General features: G+C 37.8%; 1 protein-coding gene across 1 annotated transcript in view; it reads right to left on the reverse strand.

Moving 5' to 3' along the window:
* LOC149287213 (sickle tail protein homolog) overlaps positions 1–21,937 on the reverse strand; it is a 128,257-nt gene continuing 106,320 nt past the window's right edge. Inside the window, exons 8-20 of the mRNA XM_089493194.1 lie at positions 21,857–21,937; positions 20,193–20,343; positions 15,979–16,154; positions 10,365–10,495; positions 9,776–9,923; positions 8,919–9,372; positions 8,562–8,733; positions 7,779–7,927; positions 7,538–7,675; positions 6,778–6,897; positions 1,597–3,222; positions 1,084–1,209; positions 1–498 (exon numbers count right to left, since the gene is read on the reverse strand). Of these exons, the coding sequence (XP_089349320.1) occupies positions 1–498; positions 1,084–1,209; positions 1,597–3,222; positions 6,778–6,897; positions 7,538–7,675; positions 7,779–7,927; positions 8,562–8,733; positions 8,919–9,372; positions 9,776–9,923; positions 10,365–10,495; positions 15,979–16,154; positions 20,193–20,343; positions 21,857–21,937 (3,970 nt within the window). The remainder of the gene's footprint in view (positions 499–1,083; positions 1,210–1,596; positions 3,223–6,777; positions 6,898–7,537; positions 7,676–7,778; positions 7,928–8,561; positions 8,734–8,918; positions 9,373–9,775; positions 9,924–10,364; positions 10,496–15,978; positions 16,155–20,192; positions 20,344–21,856) is intronic.

Here is a 21,937-nt window from a genome sequence, read left to right on the forward strand (position 1 = left end):
TCACAAGTTGGAGGTCTCCTTGGAAGTGGGTGTTTTGACTGCATTCCCATTCTGTGACTTGTAGCTGGTGAAGCTAGGTGTGTGGATGGTGCGAATGGTCTTCATACCTTGAGTCAGTGAAGTGGGAGAGACAGAAGAAGAAGGGGAAGAAGAGGCAGAGGAAGATGTAGCAGTAGGAGGAGATGGTCTGCCATTTGGGGTCTGCAGTGAAAATGAAAGATGATGACCTTTACCTGTATATGTCGGACTTTGAAGTTTGGAAGGACCATTATGTGCAGAGCGTACAATGGAGGAAGCATTAATGGTACGACTAGTTTGAGTGTTAGAGTTTGTTAATGAAACATGTGATTTCACAGACTGATTAGGGGAATTAGAGGTCTCAATACATTGAACAGAGCTGCTTTTCCCAGTGTTAGAAGGGGCTGGGATCTTAGAAACAGATAAAGTAGGGGAAGTAGCCTTATAATCCCCACCAGCTTTCTTAGTACCTCCGTTAGCCTGCAAATAAAGATGGCAGGAGACATTTTGTCAAAACAGTCAACATGGTCACCAGTTAGGGTGAATTAGAAGTACGAGAAGGAAAAGTTTCATTGAGTTATTTTTTCACCCCGGACCTGGCAGAATCCACAGAGCATGTAGATAAGAGAGCTAGAAGAGTAATAGGGGATGTGAGGTCAGATAAAACATATAACGATAATGCGTCTTGGTGATGATTAGGTGAGAATGGAAGCGAGCAACCAAGCCGTTAATGCGGTGCACCAAATACGCACTTGTTAGTATTTGACGACAGAACACGTTACGCACAAACATTTCAACTTCTTTTAAGTGCTATTTTAACACTCAAAGCCTTCCGTTCATTCCAGTTGAATGTCTTGAAGTTGAACAAAGCAACAGATCTTGTATTGCAGCCATGCACAAGTATGGTGAAAGTGAAATAGTACTACAGGAATTATCATGCCACCAGATCCAGGTAAGTAAAACAAGTACAGAGATACACAATCCTTGTTTTGGTTATATTAAGTCAGTGACGTGGCTTGAAGTTTAAAAAAGTTCTTCCAAAAAGGTGGTTTACGGTAAAACTACCTGTCTGTATTGACGTTGTGGCTCCTGGAGTTTGGGCTGTTTGCTATTTTTTTCCATGCTTCCTTGCCTAATTTTAGAAGACATCGGTACTGGCATTCGGCTGGTCTGTGACCCTCCATTTGAACCCTACAAGAACAAACCAATGGGGGAGAAAAATAACACAAAAACACATAAATCACACACTAGAACTGATATCATTGACTGTTCACATGCCATGCCCCACCACTATCAAACAATATACCTGGTCATGCGAAAGAAACATTTCAGCGTTATTTTTGTTAAAAAAAAATTACAAAAAAATGCAATCAAAATGATTTTAGGTCAAACAATAAAAACATTTCAAACACACAGATTTAAGTCCTTGATTTGCCCATCACCAAAATATTATACGTATTAAATAGATTGTTAGGTACCTAGGAAAACACCAGCCACCAGAGGAAAAGCAAACATGCCATTTGGCACCAATTTTGAGTGTTGTGATTGGTATGCATCAGGCTTTTTATCAAAAGATACCTTACGTGCTGCTGAAGGTATTGAAGGAGACTCTATAACATGTTTGGTTTCATCCGATAGTACAGATTGTTTGTCGGCGTGAGTTAAAGGTAACAATTGTTTTTCTTCTTTGGTTTCAACATGGTCTGACCCTGGCTTTGGAGACATTTCACTGATGGTACTTTCTAGCTGCTTGATGGTCTGTTCAAGGCTATCAAGGGTCTTATATGTGTTTTTCCGTATCTCATCGGTTCTAGAGCTTTGGTCAGGGTCCTCCGAGCAGAGGATCTCTTGTTCAGAACTTCTCTCATGGCTGTCCTTGGTATTGTCTTCTCTACTCTTGGATCTTGCAATTTCAAACCTTTTTGCTTCTTTATGTTGTTTAACTGTCCCATCAGGTTCCTCTTCTTCCTCATATACCACTACCTGTAAGGTCTTTTTTCCAGTTTTTGTCCCAGTGCGGATGGCTTGGGTCAACGCCACCAGCTGCTTTTTTGGAAACTTGAACTTGAATTTTTTCTTGGCATCTTGCCTTTGGGTAAATTGATAATCGGGTGTATCAGACTTCTCCTCATCTGTAAATTGTGACTGGGAAACTTTCCCATCCTCGAACATAACCTTTTTCATTTGTGCTAAAGATGGATAATTAAATCTATATTTGTTTTCTGGTGGAAGATCAGAATGAGCTTCATTATTCTTTTTGATGCTTGACTGCAGCCTGTCCCCATGGTAAGGAAGTATGCCAGATTCTTCTTCTTCTTCCTCCTCCTCTTCTTCTATCTTTCCTTCTGACATCATTTTTTCGAGATCATCATCGCATTCCTCAAATATTGTTGAAAGCCTCTTATACGCTGATTTAATATCCATTGGTTCATCAAATATAATAATGACTGGTTTCTTGTCTGTGCAAACAACAGAACCTTCAGGTCCTAGATTTTGTGGGTTCCCGGAGACAATTTTCTCTGCATTCTCTCTATCTAGATTAACTGTTTGTACTTCATCTCCTTTTCTGCTAACAATATCTTGGACTTCACCAGTCGACAGGAGTTGTACTTCAGTTTTGGTTATCATAAACGCAATATTGTCTGCCGGGGATTTTAATTCAGTTGGAGATGTGGTTGGAGAATCTTCAGATTGTTGGCTTACAGTCCTCCTGGGATTTTTGGGTCTCAATACGACCGTCTGACCAACATCTAAATAAGGCATCTCTTGCTCCCTCAACAGACTAGAACCCGTCAAAGGCTCAGGAGTTAGTAAAACTTTGCTCTTATTTCCTAATTTCAAAACCGTGGCTACGGTGGAACCGGACACTTTTGTTTTACTTTCAGTTAATCCGCTCTCTGTTACTGTTCTATTAAAATCATTCATTTTCTTTTCCTGTTCATCACCAGGTACGCTCATAAATTGATCATCCCCGTGTTTTGATTCCTTATCATGCTGGGTTTCCCTGGTTTTAGAATAGCTCCCCTCATGCTCAGCCTTCCCTATAAACAGACTGTAGGTGGATTTTTCATTCCTTAACACTGTATTCCCCTCCCTATCCTTTCCAGAATCAGGTGCAGGACTTTGAATATTTTGTAAATTCCACTTCTCATCTGGGATTTCAACAGGTTTTGGGCTTTCATGAAATAAATACTCTTTTGAAACCTACAGAGAAATATTACAAGGTAAGTTGAAATATTACAAGGTAAGTTGTTTTGTTACAGTGTTATAATTTCAAAATTGAGTTGACTAAATATTAAAGTGTTTTGTAAGGAAATGATGTCCATACATTTACCGAGGAATCATTTCTTGTATTATGGTGAGCAGAGTAATGTTATATATATATATATATATATTGTTTTTTCAGATGTGTTGTTGCAAGATTCTGATCTTTACGAACAAAATCAAGTAAAAAGTTCCCATGATGTTTGCAGCAAAGTTGAACCTTTTAGTCCCTTTCATTACACATTACAAATTGCCAGTCCTGGGGAACTTCTCCTGCAAGAAGGGCCGAGCTGACCCTACATTATAAATAGTTAACATGAGGAGGTTTCCCTAAGGTTGCCTCACTGATTTCACGACCGGCTGAGCTCTTCTCAAAGTAGATGCTGATGTGCTGGGCCATTGAGAAACAGAATATTGCAACTACATGCAAAACGAAGGTAAACACACGTCCACTGTCAAAGTAAGCGTAACATGGTTCTGGGTATAATTTACAACTAACATTGTTAAAACAGTAAGATTTATAACCGCAAAAGTATAAATATGGAACGTCCATGTTTTTCTTATTGCGTTTCAACTTCAAGGTTTCACCAATCTTTAACAGTTTAGGTACTTCATTCTACGGCTTCTCGCACCATGGTAGTATCTCACCAGTAACGCATACTTTTAGTTCAGTGTTAAGTACATTTCTCTCTTGAATGGTACAGATAGAGACACACAGAAGATGAAACACTGACATATGTGCTTCTAATATTCTTCTGGAGTTTTGGTAACAAGTGGCAAGCACCCGCATCCATTATTCAATGATTGCTAATAAAACAAATACAATATCTGTAGACTTTGTGTGATATTGGGATACTAGTGTTTATGTTCATATGAAAACATCACATTGCCTATGGCAGAGTTTAATAATGGTCTCCTGGTACCCCCACAGATGGTTCTCCATAAAGAACACTAAGCATTAAGCACCAGTACTGACTGATCCACCATAGAATCTGGAAGTTACAGCTTGGAGATAAAAGTTGGTTTAACTACATAGAGAAGATAATGCATGTTACCAGTACCTCACAACCCTTGATAGGCAGTAAGAAGTAACCTTAAATGCGAAATTGTACATAATATGCTCTGGGAATACATTATTATTGCAATTGTGTTTCCATTTAAGTAAATCCATATGTTATATAGTTCTTTATACACCATAGAAATATATCTGAACACCTGCACTGTTGTCCCCTGGTTGAACATTCAATTCACAGATCCCCTTGTTCTCCTCCATTAATTCTCATGTCTGTTTTTCTTGCACTGAGTATCACGGAGTCCAGTTCAATGCAAAATGAATACACATGAGTGTTATTTATCCACATAACATTTTCCATGGTATAGTCCCATTAAACAGTTTACAACAGCCATTAGCTAGCTGCCTCTGAGGAAACGGTCGGTTTTGGTTAAAATGTGTGTAACATTTTATTTAAGCAGCTGCTCTAAATGCTCTTTCTTTACACAATATGCTTCCGGTTTAAATCTGTTACAATCTCTAGAAGCTGTACTATATCTACTGTGCTGCCAGCTTAACCACATAGACACGACAGCAGATGAATTAATTCACTGCAACCGTCACTGGGGCATATACAAGTATGAGTTTTAAATCCATAAGACATCTTGGAGCTTCTCTATTAAGGCTACGCCACAGCCAGTGAACCATACAATAAAATGAGCCATTAGAGAGCATCTATGTGGATCCTTGACTTCACCATACAGTATATTATGAAGGTCCATCCCCAATAAACGTCTGCTGCAGCAAGATCTTGGCTGGCCCTGTATAATGTATGGTGACAGTGGTGAGATTTCTCATAAGTCTCCTAGCTTGATGAACCTGCCGGTGTTGTCCCTTTACAAAAATCGAAGAGAAAGAGTTAAAATCTCTACTTTTAGTGAAAAGCCCCATTTGATGTCTACACATGCTTTGATACAATCTAATAAAGAAGATGCTATTATGAAGGTTTTGGCTGCTAGTCTTCAGTTTGCCACTCCACGTGGAAGCTCTGCAGTTCTTCTTTGTTCGCAGAATACTAGCATGCTTTACGTTCTAACCTGGAAAAAGTTACTGAATGATGTGTTTTATCATAAATGTTCTACTGAATTTTGAGTTTTATATAAAACAGACACAACAAAGGCATAAGATCAATGAGCTGTACATAGGAATGTCTACCTTTCTTAGATAAAAGAAAAAAATGACAATGCCCAACATTGGAAAATTCTAATATTCAGTCTGTCTGATTTACACGCAGGCTGTGTACTTGTTAGTAAGCATGCGGGTTAAAGATCATTACACTGCACTGGTCTAAAAGGCAATGTACATCGTTCAGCTTTCTGATACATTATTACTTGAGAAATAGTAATATTTAAAAATCTAGTTGGACATTCAAGAGTGAGAGACAAGAGCGAGCAAAGACTGGATTATCAGGGACATGTACGACACTCCTGCCAAGTACTTGAATTCTACATAGATTGAGGGAATAATGTAGTTATTATGTCTCCTTTACAGCATATGAATCCACGTGATGTTTTAGATCACAATTGACCACCCAAACCCAACATAGCTCCCAAGGCCACGCTCACTTGTATTTATTTATTTAAATTTGTATGCTTTCCTTGTATTTTCACATGCACTTACAACAGTATCTAATGGGTATTAGGCAACATTTGCAACCTGACTGTATGCTTTGTGCTTATTTTTACTGTCCTTTTAAATTAAAATAAATATGTGTTGGGCAGGATACCTTAGTATGGGCCGCCAAATATGATTTTGGGTGTAAATCACTCAACCACAGAAACAAAGAGTCTAACTGTGGATAAGAATCATTTGGCCCATCTAGTCAGCCCACTTTTCCTGCTGTAAAGACTCCATCCACAATCAGTCGTTGGTCTCATCTTAGATTCATGATAGCCATCCTATCCCATGCATGTTTACGTTTCCTGATTGTATTAAACTCCACTACTTCGCCTGCTAGGCTGTTCTGCTTATTCATCACCCTTTCCTTAAAGTAAAGCGTATTTTATATTTCCGCTTGCCCTCCTGGCTGAGAGTTGCAAGCAGTGCCCTGATGAAGTACAGGACAGCCAGACCCACGGGGCAGATAAAAGGAGCTTACAGAATCTAGTTTCACTGGCTCAGTGTCGCTGGAGTTTCAGTTTAAGAGCTGACAATCAGAACACAACCTATAGCAGTCAGAAGATTTAATCAAACAGGAGCTGTATGACAAGTGCCAGCACTGTGTGGCGTTTAATCCACAGCCTAGACCCAAACCACGTTACCCGGAAAGTTTATTTTTTTGTGTTTTTCTTTTTTTCTGTTGGTTCTTATGCTTTAAAGGAGACGGTATACATTAATTGCACGCCAGAAAAGCTATATTGGAAACTGGTCTTTTGGGGTTAACTAAGAAAATGATGTTAGTATTTACTCCAGAAAAGAAGGTTATGGCCAGGCCTTAAAATTACCTTCTTTTCGCTAGGCTGGGCTAAAGAAGCAGGTCTGAGATCTTTATCCTGAGTATCAGATTTGGAATACTCCGTTGGACCTTTTGAATTTACATCCACAACAGAGCACTTCTGGAAAGCCTGAGAAATGAAAACATTAGACATAAACACTCTGAAAAGCCCCGCCGGGTCATGCCTTTCTGATATTTCCTTTTTAGATGGACATTTCTTGACCACTGAGTTGTCAGGAGATATAAGTAGCTTACAATGACATTTCTTTTGATGTCAGGTGTTTTACAGGTATTGTAGGGTAATGAAAGCGGTTACAATATCCCTTTTTTATAAGAAAAAAAATATATTTTTTATACATTCACGTGACACAGCATTTTCCAAACGGATAAAGAAATGTTATAATTTGATAACGTGCCATGGTGCGATGACACTATTGTAGTCTTTTTTTATTATTTTTTTTTGCAACAATATATTACATTTGCTTTTAAATTTAATGCATACTCATTGAAAACTGAAAAAGCCTTTTGACCATCATGGTGGATGTAAAAGTGTAACATTCTTTTTGGATCACTGCTCCGCTTTACCCCTGCCTTAACATAAAAACTCACAAAAAGTCTAACTATCTTAGTAACTGATCACAGATCATAGAGTTAAAGCTATTGATTTCCCAGAGTAGAATACATGGCCGGTTTACTTGTGTCAAATTAATGGTAGTAAAAGTGCGAAAAATGATTCAATTTACTTTTTAGAATATGAATGCTGCTTTTACCTGCAGTTCCGCCATGATCCTCTCTCCCTCCTCTTCCTCTTCATCATCTTTTACCACTGAAGCCTGTGTTGAACTTTGATCTTCTGTCTCAGCCTTGGTAGTTTTTGATGGTGTTAATGGAAGTATTTCCTCACATTCCTGCATTAGTTACAAAAATAACACCATCTTCATCAATCAATAATCAATTACAATATAATAGATCCTTAATGCATTGTACAGAATACAGAAAGAGCCTCCACACCTTGCCGTTGTCCTTCCTTGCTATGTAGGTAACATCTGGTGTCCATGGGCTGCCTATGGCAGGTCCAGATGGGTAAATCCGACGTGGTGGTGGTGGAGGTGGAGACTTCATTACTTTACTGTTGTCTTGTTCAACATCTGGACCATCTTCTGGAATGATACAATAGGCGTTGAGAGGCCAATATTAAATCCTCCATCTTATCTCATTATTTTTTTTTTTTTAATATTATCCCTAGAGACCGGTGCAAATAAGTCACATCACTGGGATAAATATAATAAGGATAATATATAATAAGATGGTTAGGTGGAATTTAAGCCACTGTTTGATTCTCAATTTTGAATAATTAACAATTCTTAAGTAGATTGCCTTGTCAGGATAAATATGATAATTATGTATTAAAAAGAAATGAAATAAGTTGTAACTTTTTTTGCTACAGTATTTATAGTATAAAATATTCCACACACATACGTTTATTATTTCTTTTCTTCTCACATTGTTGTGGTTTAACACAATACATGATAGGGATGACATTAATGGTGTTTTCAGTGTCTTACTACAGGCATTGGAAAAGACAAATTCACCGGCTGTTGATTGCCTTAGTATCCAAGTGGACGCTAACACACTATGTTCATTTCCTTGCCCTAATGCAATGCAATATTCAACAAGCTTAACGTTATCACAAATCAAATGTATCCGGCACGCTGAGCTCTCTGTGGAAGTGATGCACTGCTCAGAGTTATGGTAGGAAAACACCAAAACAGGTCCTTAAAATGCATGGATCACCTGTAACATCTACTTTCTCATTAGCGTCCACTTTCGGAGATTGGGACGGCATCTCGAGGCTGGGAATAGACTTCATAATATTGGCTTGTGCTTCTTCAAGCATTTTTTCAAATTCTTTCCCATTATAATGATCCAGATTCTGTCTTTTCTCTTCAAATTTTCTCTCCGCTTCCTAAACACAAATAAAAAAAAAACTGTTACATTTTAAAATCTTTTTTTTTTTTACTTTGAAAGACGGCAAACAAAAAAAAACATCTAAACCTATAGTCAAGTTTTGCTCATGTAGGAAAGAGGCATCACAGAAAGACATATTAATTGGGGACGGTCTTTATGCGGTGGCTTACACGGTGGTCATACCTCTATTGAGAGTGCTCGGTTCCTGTGGCTTGTTTGTTGAATTTCTTCAATAAAGAGGCTCTGCATGGTAGATCCACTATTGTGAGCAGGCTGCGCCACCGGAGTCTGAAGTCCAGCAGAAGCCTCCTGTGTTGCAGTCACTGCAGAGTTCGATGATTGGTTATTGGAGATAAGAGAATGGTTAACCAGTGCTGAAGAATGTTGGGACTGTTGTATGTGGACAGGTAAACTTTGGACTTGGTGAACCTTCACGCCGGCAGAGAGAGGAACCACCTCAGATTTCACAGAGGCCGTCTGTGAATCGGCTACTATTTCTGTTTGTGTTGGCTGGAGATAGGCATGACCTTTATCTTCCACATTTTGGATGGCTTCTGTTTCGGTTACTTGCTCTGTAATCATATACTGGTTATTCTGATTGAAGTCAATGGATTTCGAAGGCCCATCTGTAACATGCCTAAATAAATCACAAAAAAATAATAAGGTTCACAAAAGTACAGCCAAGCCGACATTTTGTTGAGACTGTCCTACTATGTTAGTATATGTATGTCGAACAACCTCAATGTACTATATTCTATTCTATAAACCATATCTGGATATGGTTTGTTGAGTTCTCTGAAGATGGCATAGTTTATATTCATACTATTTATCTTTAAAGAAACATTATTTGTATTGAATTATTTAGGTTTGCAGTGTTTAGCAGAATGATGTCAAAGAATCAGCATGGTTTCCATGGTATTCATTATAAAAAATGACATAAACTAACAAGCAGGTAACTGAGAAGCCATATGAATCCCAATCAACCAATTAAACTAGATCTTATGATAGTGGCAGAAGAATTTATAATTAAAGGCGGTCACCTTCTTAACGCAGAGAGGGCATCTGTCATATTCCGAATCCTTTTTAACATACTGTCTAGTTTGTGTGGCTCTTCTTTCAAAAACCTTACGGCTTCAACCTCTACTCGTAAGACTGCTCGCATCTTGCTTTGAAGGTAAGGAAATTCTCCTGTGAGAGAGGAAAAAGATTGAAAAATAATAAGCACCGAAATATTGAAATTACCAGCCAAAATAAAAATAAAAAAAAACATCAGTTTGGGATTGTGGGACATTAAAGCAAAATATATATATAATAATTAGGCATTCTCTAAAAGAACCCAGCAGACCAAATCAGTTGCGGTTGTAGAATCGTATTGTGTTTTATGGAGAAATTATCCTTTCTTGCATGGGAAACAAACTGGAGTCGTTCCCAATGGAATCCTTCTGAAGAAGAGACTTCTAATTCCTAAAAGTATATGTAACTTTGAATATTTTTCTATGTTGGCCCAATAAAGGTATCACCTTCAACTTCAACACCTTCTTGCAATGCATCTAGAACTGTTTACTGAATAAATACAGTCCACTTATTCTGAAAACGCGCTATTGATTATTGATTTCTAAATATCTGTACCTTTCAGATTGGAAACCGCTTCTCCTATCTTTCTCAACATGAAAGCTCTGTCTTCCACGTCCTTCAGTGTAATTACTCTTTGAGATGTTGTTAAGTCTTTTTTAAGATCGTCTACAAAGCTCTCCAGATCACTAAAATGAGAACACATACAAGCAAATCAGAAAAGCTGGCTTGGAAAATGTATTTTGGTATTAGAACCTTCACATATACAAACTTTTTTTTTTTTTTTTTTTACGAAGGAAAAAAAAAAATGACTGAAGACATTGTCAAAATTTCTACTGTATAATTCTGTATAACTAATTTCCTTACAGATTAAAAAGAATGAGGGATACATTGCTTGTTGGGTCTGAAGTTACTGTGGACAAAGCCGCAGTTTGATATTATCATACGAGAAGCAGGACAAACCCTTTGTTGAAGATCAGACGTGACCAATGTATACCCTGCCTGTTCATCAACTCCCACACAGAAAACGTATGTTCATAAAACAGCCTCTAGGTGGCAGTAGCGGATCACAGACCATTGCTTTACTTGGCCATGGTTTCTTATCGCTTCCACAGTAACATTACATCACACATTTTGTAACAAATATGGCTTACTGGGTGAATGCTGACTTTATCAACAGAAATGGTGGAGATTTCACCAGCGACAGGATAACTCCAGTGCAGTGCGTTCTACACGCTAAGAATCACAGGATTATCAGACGTCATGGTAGATATAGTCAACTGCAGCTGCGGTATAGAAGACTTCACGCAACTTGCACATCACATTACTGCAGATTTGGAAGAATAGACGGGTGGCTTTTAAAAGAAGGATCTCGTCCCCAGAACTGATTTTTTTTTTGTGCATGCTCAGTAGCACACACATCTAATTAATCAAATCAGCAGCCAATCTATTTATGCTAGCAAAACATCGGCGTTCAGGCAATATACTCCTGATTGACTGTTGCAACACCTATTGATTCATTGAGTTTTCCTGAGCATGTACAAGAAGCATACCCCAGTATGCACCCCGCTCTTATTAATGGCAGATGGAAGAGGACTTAACTACGACTTAAGAACTCAAATATCAATTATTTGCATGCTGGAAATAACACTTCTTTTTTTCTCTGGTGTTCCCAATGTCCGGTTGTCACATGGCTTAAAAATGTATTTCAATTGAACAGTTTAGGCAGCGATGGCTTATCTTTAATACATTCATCTGGAACTTAGCTATGCCTCTCCAAGCCTACAGTGTTAACTGGAGTTCCAAATGAGATGACGCATGCTGTAACATCTTTTTAATAAAACATTCGTGTTGTAGTTTCAATTACATGTTAATTGCCTTGAGAAAGACGTTAATGGAATGACAAAGTCTTAAATGATAGAACAACGATGTCTAGATTTACTTTCTAATCTAGAAAGAAAAGACACTGCAGTTATGGTTCACAATTCTTCAATGTAATGCCAATTCTTGCTAGCATGCCCTATGCAGAGGGGTAGTAGTGCGTTGGCAGGTTCCAAAGGAACCATCAATCCTCCAGCTGCATTTTCATGCCAATGGGCCAGTGATGGACAGCTGCAAAATTCTTATGTGCATTGCAGCTTAGATTCCTTCGTACAGGGTCGTGTAATGCCTTATATAACGATAGGTGCGCCAGCAAGGCAAGGTGTATATGAACACGTCATATTATTATTATTTATTGTTTTATATAGCGCCATCAAATTCTGTAGCGCTGTACAATGGGTAGACAGGACATAACAAGTAGCATGTAACATAACAAATTGACTAACAGAGACAACAGGTGAGGAGGGCCCTGCTCAAACGAGCTTACGATCTAGAATGCATTGTCATGTAAGAGAAATGCAGGCACTATTACATGGTTGCCACAGAAAATGAAAATGTTTACGATTAAACCTTCAGAGCAAAGAATAAAATGATAGATCTAGTAGACTGTAAGCTCACTAGAACAGGGCCCTCTTCTCATTCTGTCCCGGTATATTTTACCATGTGTTAATCATATTGTCACAGTCCCCAGTTCTAATTTGCTTAACATACTAGAGCCTGCAATTCTTATAGGTGACTCGTTTAAAGTGATTTGGGTGTACCCTAAATCTATACACTAATGCGGCAAATGTCCATTCATTTTTATGCAAAATTTCAGCATTTGGGTACACTAAATATGATGAACTATATCCTATCTTCATTTATTTTTTTTTTTCCCCTTGCAGAAACTTTAGATGGAGCAACATTACAATTTTCAGATAAAGAGAAACATATTTGGCAAGGTTTATGAATATATTTATGGCATCGCTGAGAATTTTAACATTTTTATTTGCTTATTTCTAATACCAACATGGGAGCGTAAAAGTTAGTCAAGTGAACTATCAGCACAGCCCAGATGTAAAAAAAAAATGCGTTCATAAGGAAAATGTATTTGAACTTCTTACTTTGTATTCAAGTCCAGGCGTCTGTTTAGCAGGATTTAGAATTCCAGATCTGAGAGCTAAACCTCATGTTCCATATAATAGGTAAATTGCAAGTATGTCTGGCTACAGTTTGATATGATGCCACTCATCTAGGAATTTATTTTTTTACCCACTAGAATCCACATAATCAATAAAATCCACAAAGCAAAAAATTCACTAGAAGAAATACACATTTTACAAGCATTAAAGAGCTTGTTGTAAAAAATTTAAAAAAATGAAATTAAAATGGTTTCACTAAATTTTGCTTGAATTAATCCCCAAAAGCTTTTGTTCCATTAAAAAAGAACTATAATTTCTATAATGTGCACATTGGTTATAGAGATCATGACGCACAACGCCTAATGGCCTAAGAGGGACACTTTGTAATGCAGGGGTGAAGGCAAGGCTTTATAAAGACTTTTTTTGTAACTGTGACCTAATATTTACTAAGTTATTCAGAAGAAGAAATGTATACTGGTTGCACAATTCCATTTAAAATCATGTTTTCTTCTGTTGATATACACATTATTGACACTTATAGTGGGGTGGGACACTGCGATAAACGTATACCCGACAAACATTCCGAGCTTCTGCACAACAGGGACATCAGGGAAGGAAAGAACGACAAAGGGATCTGGGGTCCCAAAGAGGGACACTTGGAGGAAAAAGGGACATAGGGAATTCGGTACCCTATATAAGGACATTTGAAAAGTATGGTTAATGCAATAAAAAAGCCAACAAATACCAGTTTTATTGAGAACAGTGGAGAAGCTCCAGCTTTTTATGGTGGTGGGATGGCCCAAGCCTCCGTGTGCCCTGTCGTTGGTAGCGATTAGCTGGAATAATAAGTTGTTGCGTCTTCCAAAATATTTAACTTTTTTTTAAATTGTTTTTGGATGGGCCCATTGCCTGGATTAAAATATATTTATAGAGAAGGTCTACGATCTATTTGTAGTTTACACAGAAATCCAGACCTGGTTTACCATCTCTCTACAAAGGCCAACAAACTGACCTTACTACATAAACTGCATGGAACACGATCTTAAAATACGAGGTTCCATTCATTCCCTTTGAGCTTTCAAAATTAAGCACCGCATTGAAATATTTGGGTTTGGTCCGTCTGCCACCATCAAAAAAGTAGTTTTTCTTTGGAAAGCATTGGTACTTTTTTTCTTTTTTTTCCTCTAAAACATTGATTATTTTAAATTGATGCTTTCAAGATGTTTGATATATTTTATTTGTGATAATGGATTTACCAGTGTATATAAAATTGATAATTGATTTTTTCTGGAACATCACCACCTGCTCCACACGAGCACATTCTGTTAGTAGGAGCTCAAAAGCGAGAACAGCTGGTGATGTTTCAAAGAGTAATAGGTATCTAGTGTATTGTCATTGGAAATTGAAGAGTTGGAAAACAGAACATTTCTATAAAAATGTCAGCCTGGTGTATAATATGTCACCCATGATAAATATTCTTAGTGCTACAATAGATTCTCCATACAAGAAGGTGTGAGAAAGTATGGAGTCAGGCAGGGGAATGGTAAAATATTTAACATACCGGTTATATTAACCAGCAAGAGCAAAATTATAAATCCATAGTTTCAATCTCTTATGTGAAATACATTATTTGTAGGAGTGTAAAGGATAAAAAAAAATAGTATGTTGTACTTCCATAAAAGTCATAATAACAGTGGAAATGGATTAGTTTGAGACATTGTAGTAATCAAACCAAACTTCAAATCAGAATGCCAAATTCAGATATATTACTGCACTATTGCATGCACTTTTTTTTTATTCAGAAACCTATAGTATTAGTTCATGTGCTGTGTATTTTTTTCAATTATAGAGGAAATCTGGAGAAATATTTTGTACTGATAGTGGGAAAATGTGACAGGAAATATCCATTATTAATATTGCAGTTGATGGTTACAAGGTGTTGAGACAAGGACATGGAAGTTACAGCTGCTAACAAAATTGAATTTGTTTCACTAAAGAGAGAGTTCCCAGAAAGTTGAATAATCCGTAGTGGAGAATGGATTGACCTTGATAATTCATTTTTGTTACGTACACCTGTTTCCGTGAACTGAAGTTACAGACCGACGTGTTCATAGAAAGCAGTGACTAGCTAAGGGCCAGTTAACTAGCTAGTCACTGCTGCTCCAGAAATCCAGGCTACGCCAGTTGTCCAACCGGCCCCCTGTAGGCCAGATGAAGATGTCCAGCCTGTCTGGGAAACCCATACATTCTATTGCTTTTTATAAGTTTATGATGTTTATTCCAGAGTCCAAACTGCACTTGTACAAATATCACGTTACTGCTGTTACAGACCAGGGGATTGAAGTGGAAGGGGTAATGAGATTTTGAATTATATATTTACAAAAAGTCCTCACGATGACAGTAGCTGAACATGTACTTCTACAGGTTAGCAATTCATTCATGCGTAATATATTCACATATTTGTTAGGGTATTATAGTCAAACTAAGATGACTGATGGGCCAGTAACTAATTAAACATTCTTCTAAGATATAAACTGTTAACAACTGCTGTAACCCAGGAGCATACACCAAAGAAGTTCTTCATCCAGATACACCTACCGAGGGCCTGAGCCGAAAGACAAACATGCCTGGGACTTCAATGATCCCAATAGCGTGGAGGCACACTAAAGCACGGCACTAAAGCACTTGCCGTAGGTTTGAGATACCTGTACATACGGTAGGTAATACCAGAGGTAGATGCTCAGGACAGGTAACTACAGAAAGCCCCCACCCCTAGTTACCCATCATAGAAGAGTCCACCATTGCACGTCACAAACTATCCTAAACCCAGATGGCAGAAGATGGCAGGTACAGGCTGCGTGAAGACCTTGCTTTGGCTACCTGCATCTTCAATGCGTTACACAAACTACAGAGAAAAAGTAAGTTAGTTAAGGTAGAATGGATGAATGAAATGCTTATTGTTCCACAACTGAACTATATTTCTCACGCATACACTTTTGTAGTTTTCCTACTGTTTTTAATACAAGATGGAATCCCAACAATTGTTCATATATCTCATGGGTACCATCTAGATTATAGTTAGGAGTGTTATTAAGGAATACTGTTACTAGACTAGGTATAGCGAATTACAACATAAATTATGTGGGAAGGAAAAAAGCGATTAGACATACCGTAATTTTGTAATAATTTGTTCCTCTTCATTGAGGTACTTTTGGCGCTCTTGTTCTACAAGGATGCGCTGGCGCTGCACGGGGTCTTCCAAGCTCTTGACCATCTCCATCAATTTACTGCTGATTTCCATTTCCGCCTTTTTCATCATCGCTCTCACCGTTTCCTGGTTCTGCAGCTGTTATACAAAAGAAATCAGTTTCCATTTCCTTATTTTTCCTCTCCTGAGTCTTAACCAGATGATTTCTGAAGAGACTCATGATTAAATAAAGTATAAATCAGAAAACCAGCGGAAATCACTCTACATTAAATGTCTGCATTTCAAATCCCTAAAGTACAGCCCAACGTAGGCAATTCTCCCATTTGAGGTTTGTGGGTTTAAGATTCCAAGATCAGTTTTAAGACAACACAACACAATAATTCCAAGAATAAATCACCATCAAATACAAAACTCCTAGATTTAAAAAAATTTCAATGACATATATTAATTTATTGACTATGAAACTAAAAATCAAATTATACTGGAAAACTGGGCACATAACGCTCAGCTCCATACCTTTGCCCCCCCCCCCAAGCATTGCTTTGTTTAACTCTAGTTTCTTCTATTCTAAGCGCCCAAGAGATTACTGACAGAATAGTACATTTCTGTGGCACGGAACAAAACCCTTACAAAGAACCATCTATCAAAGTGAAATGCTGTTGCATTCTTGCTACTAGATTTTGTCCATAGAAAAATGACTCCTCTTCTATATGAAAGCTTTTACGAGATGCTGAACTTTTCAGTTCCAGTGTTGCTCATTTGTTTAAATCAGCAATGCACGCCTTCCAAAATGTCAGTCTGTAGCACGCTGTGACATCTTCATATTCTCCAAACATGCTGATCTCTTAGAACAGAGAGGAAGAGGAACCTGGCCCGAAAGAGGTACAGCTCCTTCTTAAGAAAGAAACTTGGGGCACTTTATTTTCTAAAATAATTTTCTGTCCCACTTGTTTTTTTTTGCTTTGCCTTACAGCACTATTTGGAAAGTCTGTAACCAGCACTAATTCTTCGAAGGCTACGTATGTCCAGTAAATGTCCATTGCCCATTTATATGATCCAAACGCAACATTTAATACCGTGATCGTATCACAATAACTCCCAGCTATCACAGCATGTTGGTAACAACATGTAGACCCTTATTTATCGGCTGAACAGCTTGACAAACTGGATTGAGGCCATCACTGAACCTCGAGAGATACAGTTTTCTTTTTCTTAATCAAAGCGTCTTAAAAAGAGTCTTGACCACGAGGTTTCCAGCGGGGTGGACTAAGATGCAGGGCTTTTTCTATGTTTATCATGTGAGAGCTCTCATTTACTCATGTAATATTTCTATACTTATACAGCTACCCCATATTGCTTTGTTTCTGATACCTCTTAACAAGTTATCAGCATGCGTTTGAGAGCCACATTTATCTATGCTATCTCTATAAACAGAATGGCTTAAACTAAACCACATTATCAAAATCATATTAAGCAGCCTCTCTATTGTCCCCCTTGTTATAAATGTATTATAACTTCATTTTAATATATTACTATTGTCCCCATTCTCTTTCCTTTTACGTTTATTCTTGTCTATGAAAATGACCAACATGTGGTTACCTGGACAAAAATTCCCTGTATGTACCATAACTGCTGTTATGTATTAAAGGTTAATTTGTTGTTGTATCTACCCACCTTCCCATCATTCTCACTATGAAAAGGTGATGGGAGTTGTATCCAGCAATCCTGCATATGTCATTTGTCTGGCTCTATACTAAAAGATGCCATTGGCTGTCTACAAATTTGAAACGGAGACGGCTTCCAGCCAGGAGACTCTCCGTCTTTCACAATCATGCCATCGAGGCACAATGGAGATCTTTGATAGCAAAGTTCTCTTCAATGTGATTTTAAGTCACTCAATGGCCATCAAGTCGCAGCAAATGATGAGATAACTCCAGCTGGCTCTTAACCACTTGGTATCAGTTAATGTTGGATTTGGGATAGTTCCTGACTTTTTCGCTGCTAACTAACTGGGCAATCATCTTCAGTAATGTCTGTGCATTAGCAAATAATTTAGGATTCCAATCAAATGTAAAATATTTGCAGTTTCTAAACTGTGTAAATCTACCATATTCACTCTGTGTTTCAGCTTTCAACCGGATTTCCAACGTTCCTTTTTGGCACGAAGCTACATCACCTATAGTGCAGAGGGCTAATGTTTTTACATCAGCAGTAATGACAATGGCCGCCTCCAGGTCTGCAGGTACATGAAGTTTGTTGTATGCAGTAATTGACAAAAACCTGGTTTAATATCATTTTGTTCCGACAATGTATTCTCAAGGAGAAAAAAAGTTTGTTTCCATGGAACTTCCCCTTTAACGAAGCTACTGAACATTGATAGAATTCTCTCTCTCCTGAATCCAATAAAACTAAATTGTAATCCAACACAGCAACTTAGATTTTTTATCTTGGGGATGCATTCAGAGATATATCAAACTGATTTTTTTGTATACTTTCACTAAATAACTGCTGAGTAAATTCTCCTTTATCTTCACAACCTTTGGTGCGTGCGTTCTGTTGGACTTTTATCTCAAATTAATCTCTTTCTCCATTACATCTTGAATTTCTACTTTCCATGGGAGCTGCCAGAATCCTAATCTTTGCTTCTGTTATGACACATTTCATCTGTTACGTTACACTTGCTGTATCGCACAATCTGGGCAGAATCTTAAGTTCCTTGGAATTTTATATCAAAGTATGCAGACTGAAGAAAGAAAATAAGAGGTTTCCTTTGTCCAAAAAGAAGCGTCTCCAAAGTTGCAATAACATTGTACATGTTAAAGAGAAACTCCTACAATTGTTTTATGACAAGTATCAGAAGAAAAGTGCTGTTAAAATAGTTCTAGTTCTTGTGTAATATAATGTTTTCAGATAACTGCATAACAGCTATTTGTATGATTTCTCGCTCCGTTATCTTAGCCCACTCTACTAGAAAAACACCCTGACTCCTTAGCATACTCCTTAGCATTGTAGTAAACAATAGAATGTCTCTGTCTTAATCACCATCAACTCTGACTGATGAAAGCCTACAGAGGAGCGTACTTCACTATCATTGTCATAAAGAATCAGCTCGATGTAGTGAGCAGAAAAGGGCACCCAAAATATCACATGCCTCACAGCAATAACAGTCTCGGGGCTGCAGATAAATTATTGGAGCAAAAAGAGACAAAAGCAACGTTTTTGGTCAATCCTAATCTATATTACTGTATATCTACAGCACTGGATTTTATGCTCAAGGAGAAAAACATTTATTTCCATAGAGCTTCACCTTTATATAGAGCTTATAGAATTGCAGTAAATAAAGCCCTTGATTCTTGCTGCAAGAAGAAACCTTTTTACAAGTCTCCTATGCAGAGGCATATTTGTCTTTGGGGCTGCACTTGGCCTAACTCAGGTCAGTGCCACCAGCCATCCCTTCTGCTCTTCCTGGGGACCTGTGGAGGACTGTTCTGACTCGGCACAGTCCTCTATAGCGTGGGCCGGTTGGGGAGACTGGCGATCTCCCTTTTCACCAGCCTGATCACTTAATGGGGTCCCAATGGCTGCCACCTTCTTTGGACCTACTGGCCCTGGCTTAGTTAGCCTAGGATAGAATAGGCCACTGCTTTCAACAATAACAGGAAAAATCCCTTTACAATAAGATTAGGTGGTGTGTGTCAAGATCTAAACCTATTATTTGTAGCACACTGAGAACTGTCGCATACACTTTTACTTTAGCTTGTTTTTCAGGGTGAGTTTTTCCCCAAGTTTAAATGTAATATCTTCTGACGTTTGATGTTTCATGTTCCCTTAAGCGCACAAAATGCAATCTAGTCCGTATTTTTGTTACACAAAAAAAAGGAATTGATGGATAACATTGAAGAAGGCAAAGGAATCATGAGTTTGAGGGATGTATTCTTTTTTAATTACTTTAACTTAAATTCTGTTTATTTCCCAATGCCCATGATCAAACTGTTCATTGAAGTTTCATGCCAATTATGTACACCCAACAGCAGCACTTACACTCTTAACCCTTACATTTGTCAACTTTATTCCTTCAATACCCCAGGAAGTCAAGTCAAAAATAGGCTACTAATTGTCTTTCCTAATGATATATTCCAGATACACGTTCTTCAAGAGATCATAATAGACAGATACCTGTAATTGCCGTAATTTATGCAGCTGAAGGCGAAGATCTACCACATTTCTTCTCATGTCATGCAGATTGACTTGCATTCCGTTGGACCTGGCTGGTGGGGTCTGATTGGTGACTGTTGTAGATTCAGTAATGGCTAGTGAGTTCTTTGTACTTAATATTATGTGAGTTCCTGTAACAAAGTAACACATAATGAGACAAGAAGGAAGACTGAAGAAAGAAAGAAAGAGGTTAGACAACCAATGCCTCAGGAGGACTCATTTCAATTTATTTGAAGATACCACAGAGAATCTGATGCAACTTACAACTTACATACAGATAAATGCAGTTTTTTATGAAGAACACTGCATGTTACTACCTAAACGTGCATTAAACAGAACACACACAACACATTGCAATCAGTTAAGAAATTAAAGGCAAGTCCAGTTTGAGCTACAGACCTCCCTAGCCTCTAGTGATGCACTCATGGACTTGTTTGCAGCTACAGCTCCTATTGCAAAGCATATATCCCTGCAATGGTACATTACACGTCTGTAGCCTGATACAGGTCAAAAGATTGGCTCAGTATTTTGCAAAATACCCTAAAGCTTTCCTAAGGAGAGACAACATTTTGCAACAAACCCACAGAATAAATCAATGAACTGCGGCAACACAATCTCGGTTAGCAGTCAATTTATTGAAGCGCCATAGCTTTAGGGAAGCAGATCGGGCGATATACACTTGACACTACGCTTAAACTCCTCTAAACAAATGGACAAATGCTATGAATTAAGTAGTGAACTGAAACATAGAATGTGACGGTAGATAAGAACCATTTGGCCCATCTACTCTGCTCATTTTTCTGATGTAAAAACTCAATCCTTAATCATCCCTTGGTTTTGTCTTAGATTCAGGATACACAACCAAAAAGGAGAAAATAACCGCTATACAGTAAAAGTGCTACAAACTCTAAACAGTTATTACCCCTATTCACTGTGAACAAAAATAAAAACTAAAAACAATATAGGGTGGGCAATATAATTAATACAACAATCCACCATCCAGTGATTGTACATAAAAATATAATACTTATATTAATAAAAAGGATAAAAAAAAGAGATATTTTGTAATCTTCCAACAATGGTCGAGTTACAAAATATATAGAGAGAAGCATGACATAACATAGCACAATCTGTATAGTAATTATTGATAATGGATGCTCCCCAAGAAAGCATACATTTAATTGATCAGCATATGCTCATATGGTAGGGCACTCAAAAGGATAATTTGCTCCCTTAAAATGCAGATGAAAACTTGAGTGTAAAATCAACTTTTCTTTTAGTCTTCCAAACAAATATAAAAGCAAATGATTGCAAAACGGCAGGGATATAATTTTCTAGTCTGTCCAAAAGACCAGTTCGGCTTCATGCCAGACGCAAGAGTCGCAGTCCTAGTGAAACTCGATGTACCGCTTCTACTTCCTATAAACGTAAACTCACACTGACGCGTTTCGCTTCCAATCAGGCTTCTTCAAATGTATTACCTTACCCCTATCCCACGCAATTTCCTTACTGTATTAACCACTGTTCCACTTATCCACCAGCCTCACAGTATTGTAAAGTAATGAGTGATAGTCTCAATGTTAATATAATGGAAATAAATTATCAATTATGGAAAGGTTCTTTACTATAAGCCACCTGTAAACGGTAACATACCTGTAGTGTCCATGCTCTGAGTGTTGCTGTTTGCAGCTTTTAATCCTTTCTCA

This window comes from Sceloporus occidentalis, unplaced genomic scaffold (genome assembly GCF_023333645.1).
Source record: "Sceloporus occidentalis isolate IW3139 unplaced genomic scaffold, rSceOcc1.0.p SCAF_63, whole genome shotgun sequence".
NCBI lineage: Eukaryota > Metazoa > Chordata > Lepidosauria > Squamata > Phrynosomatidae > Sceloporus > Sceloporus occidentalis.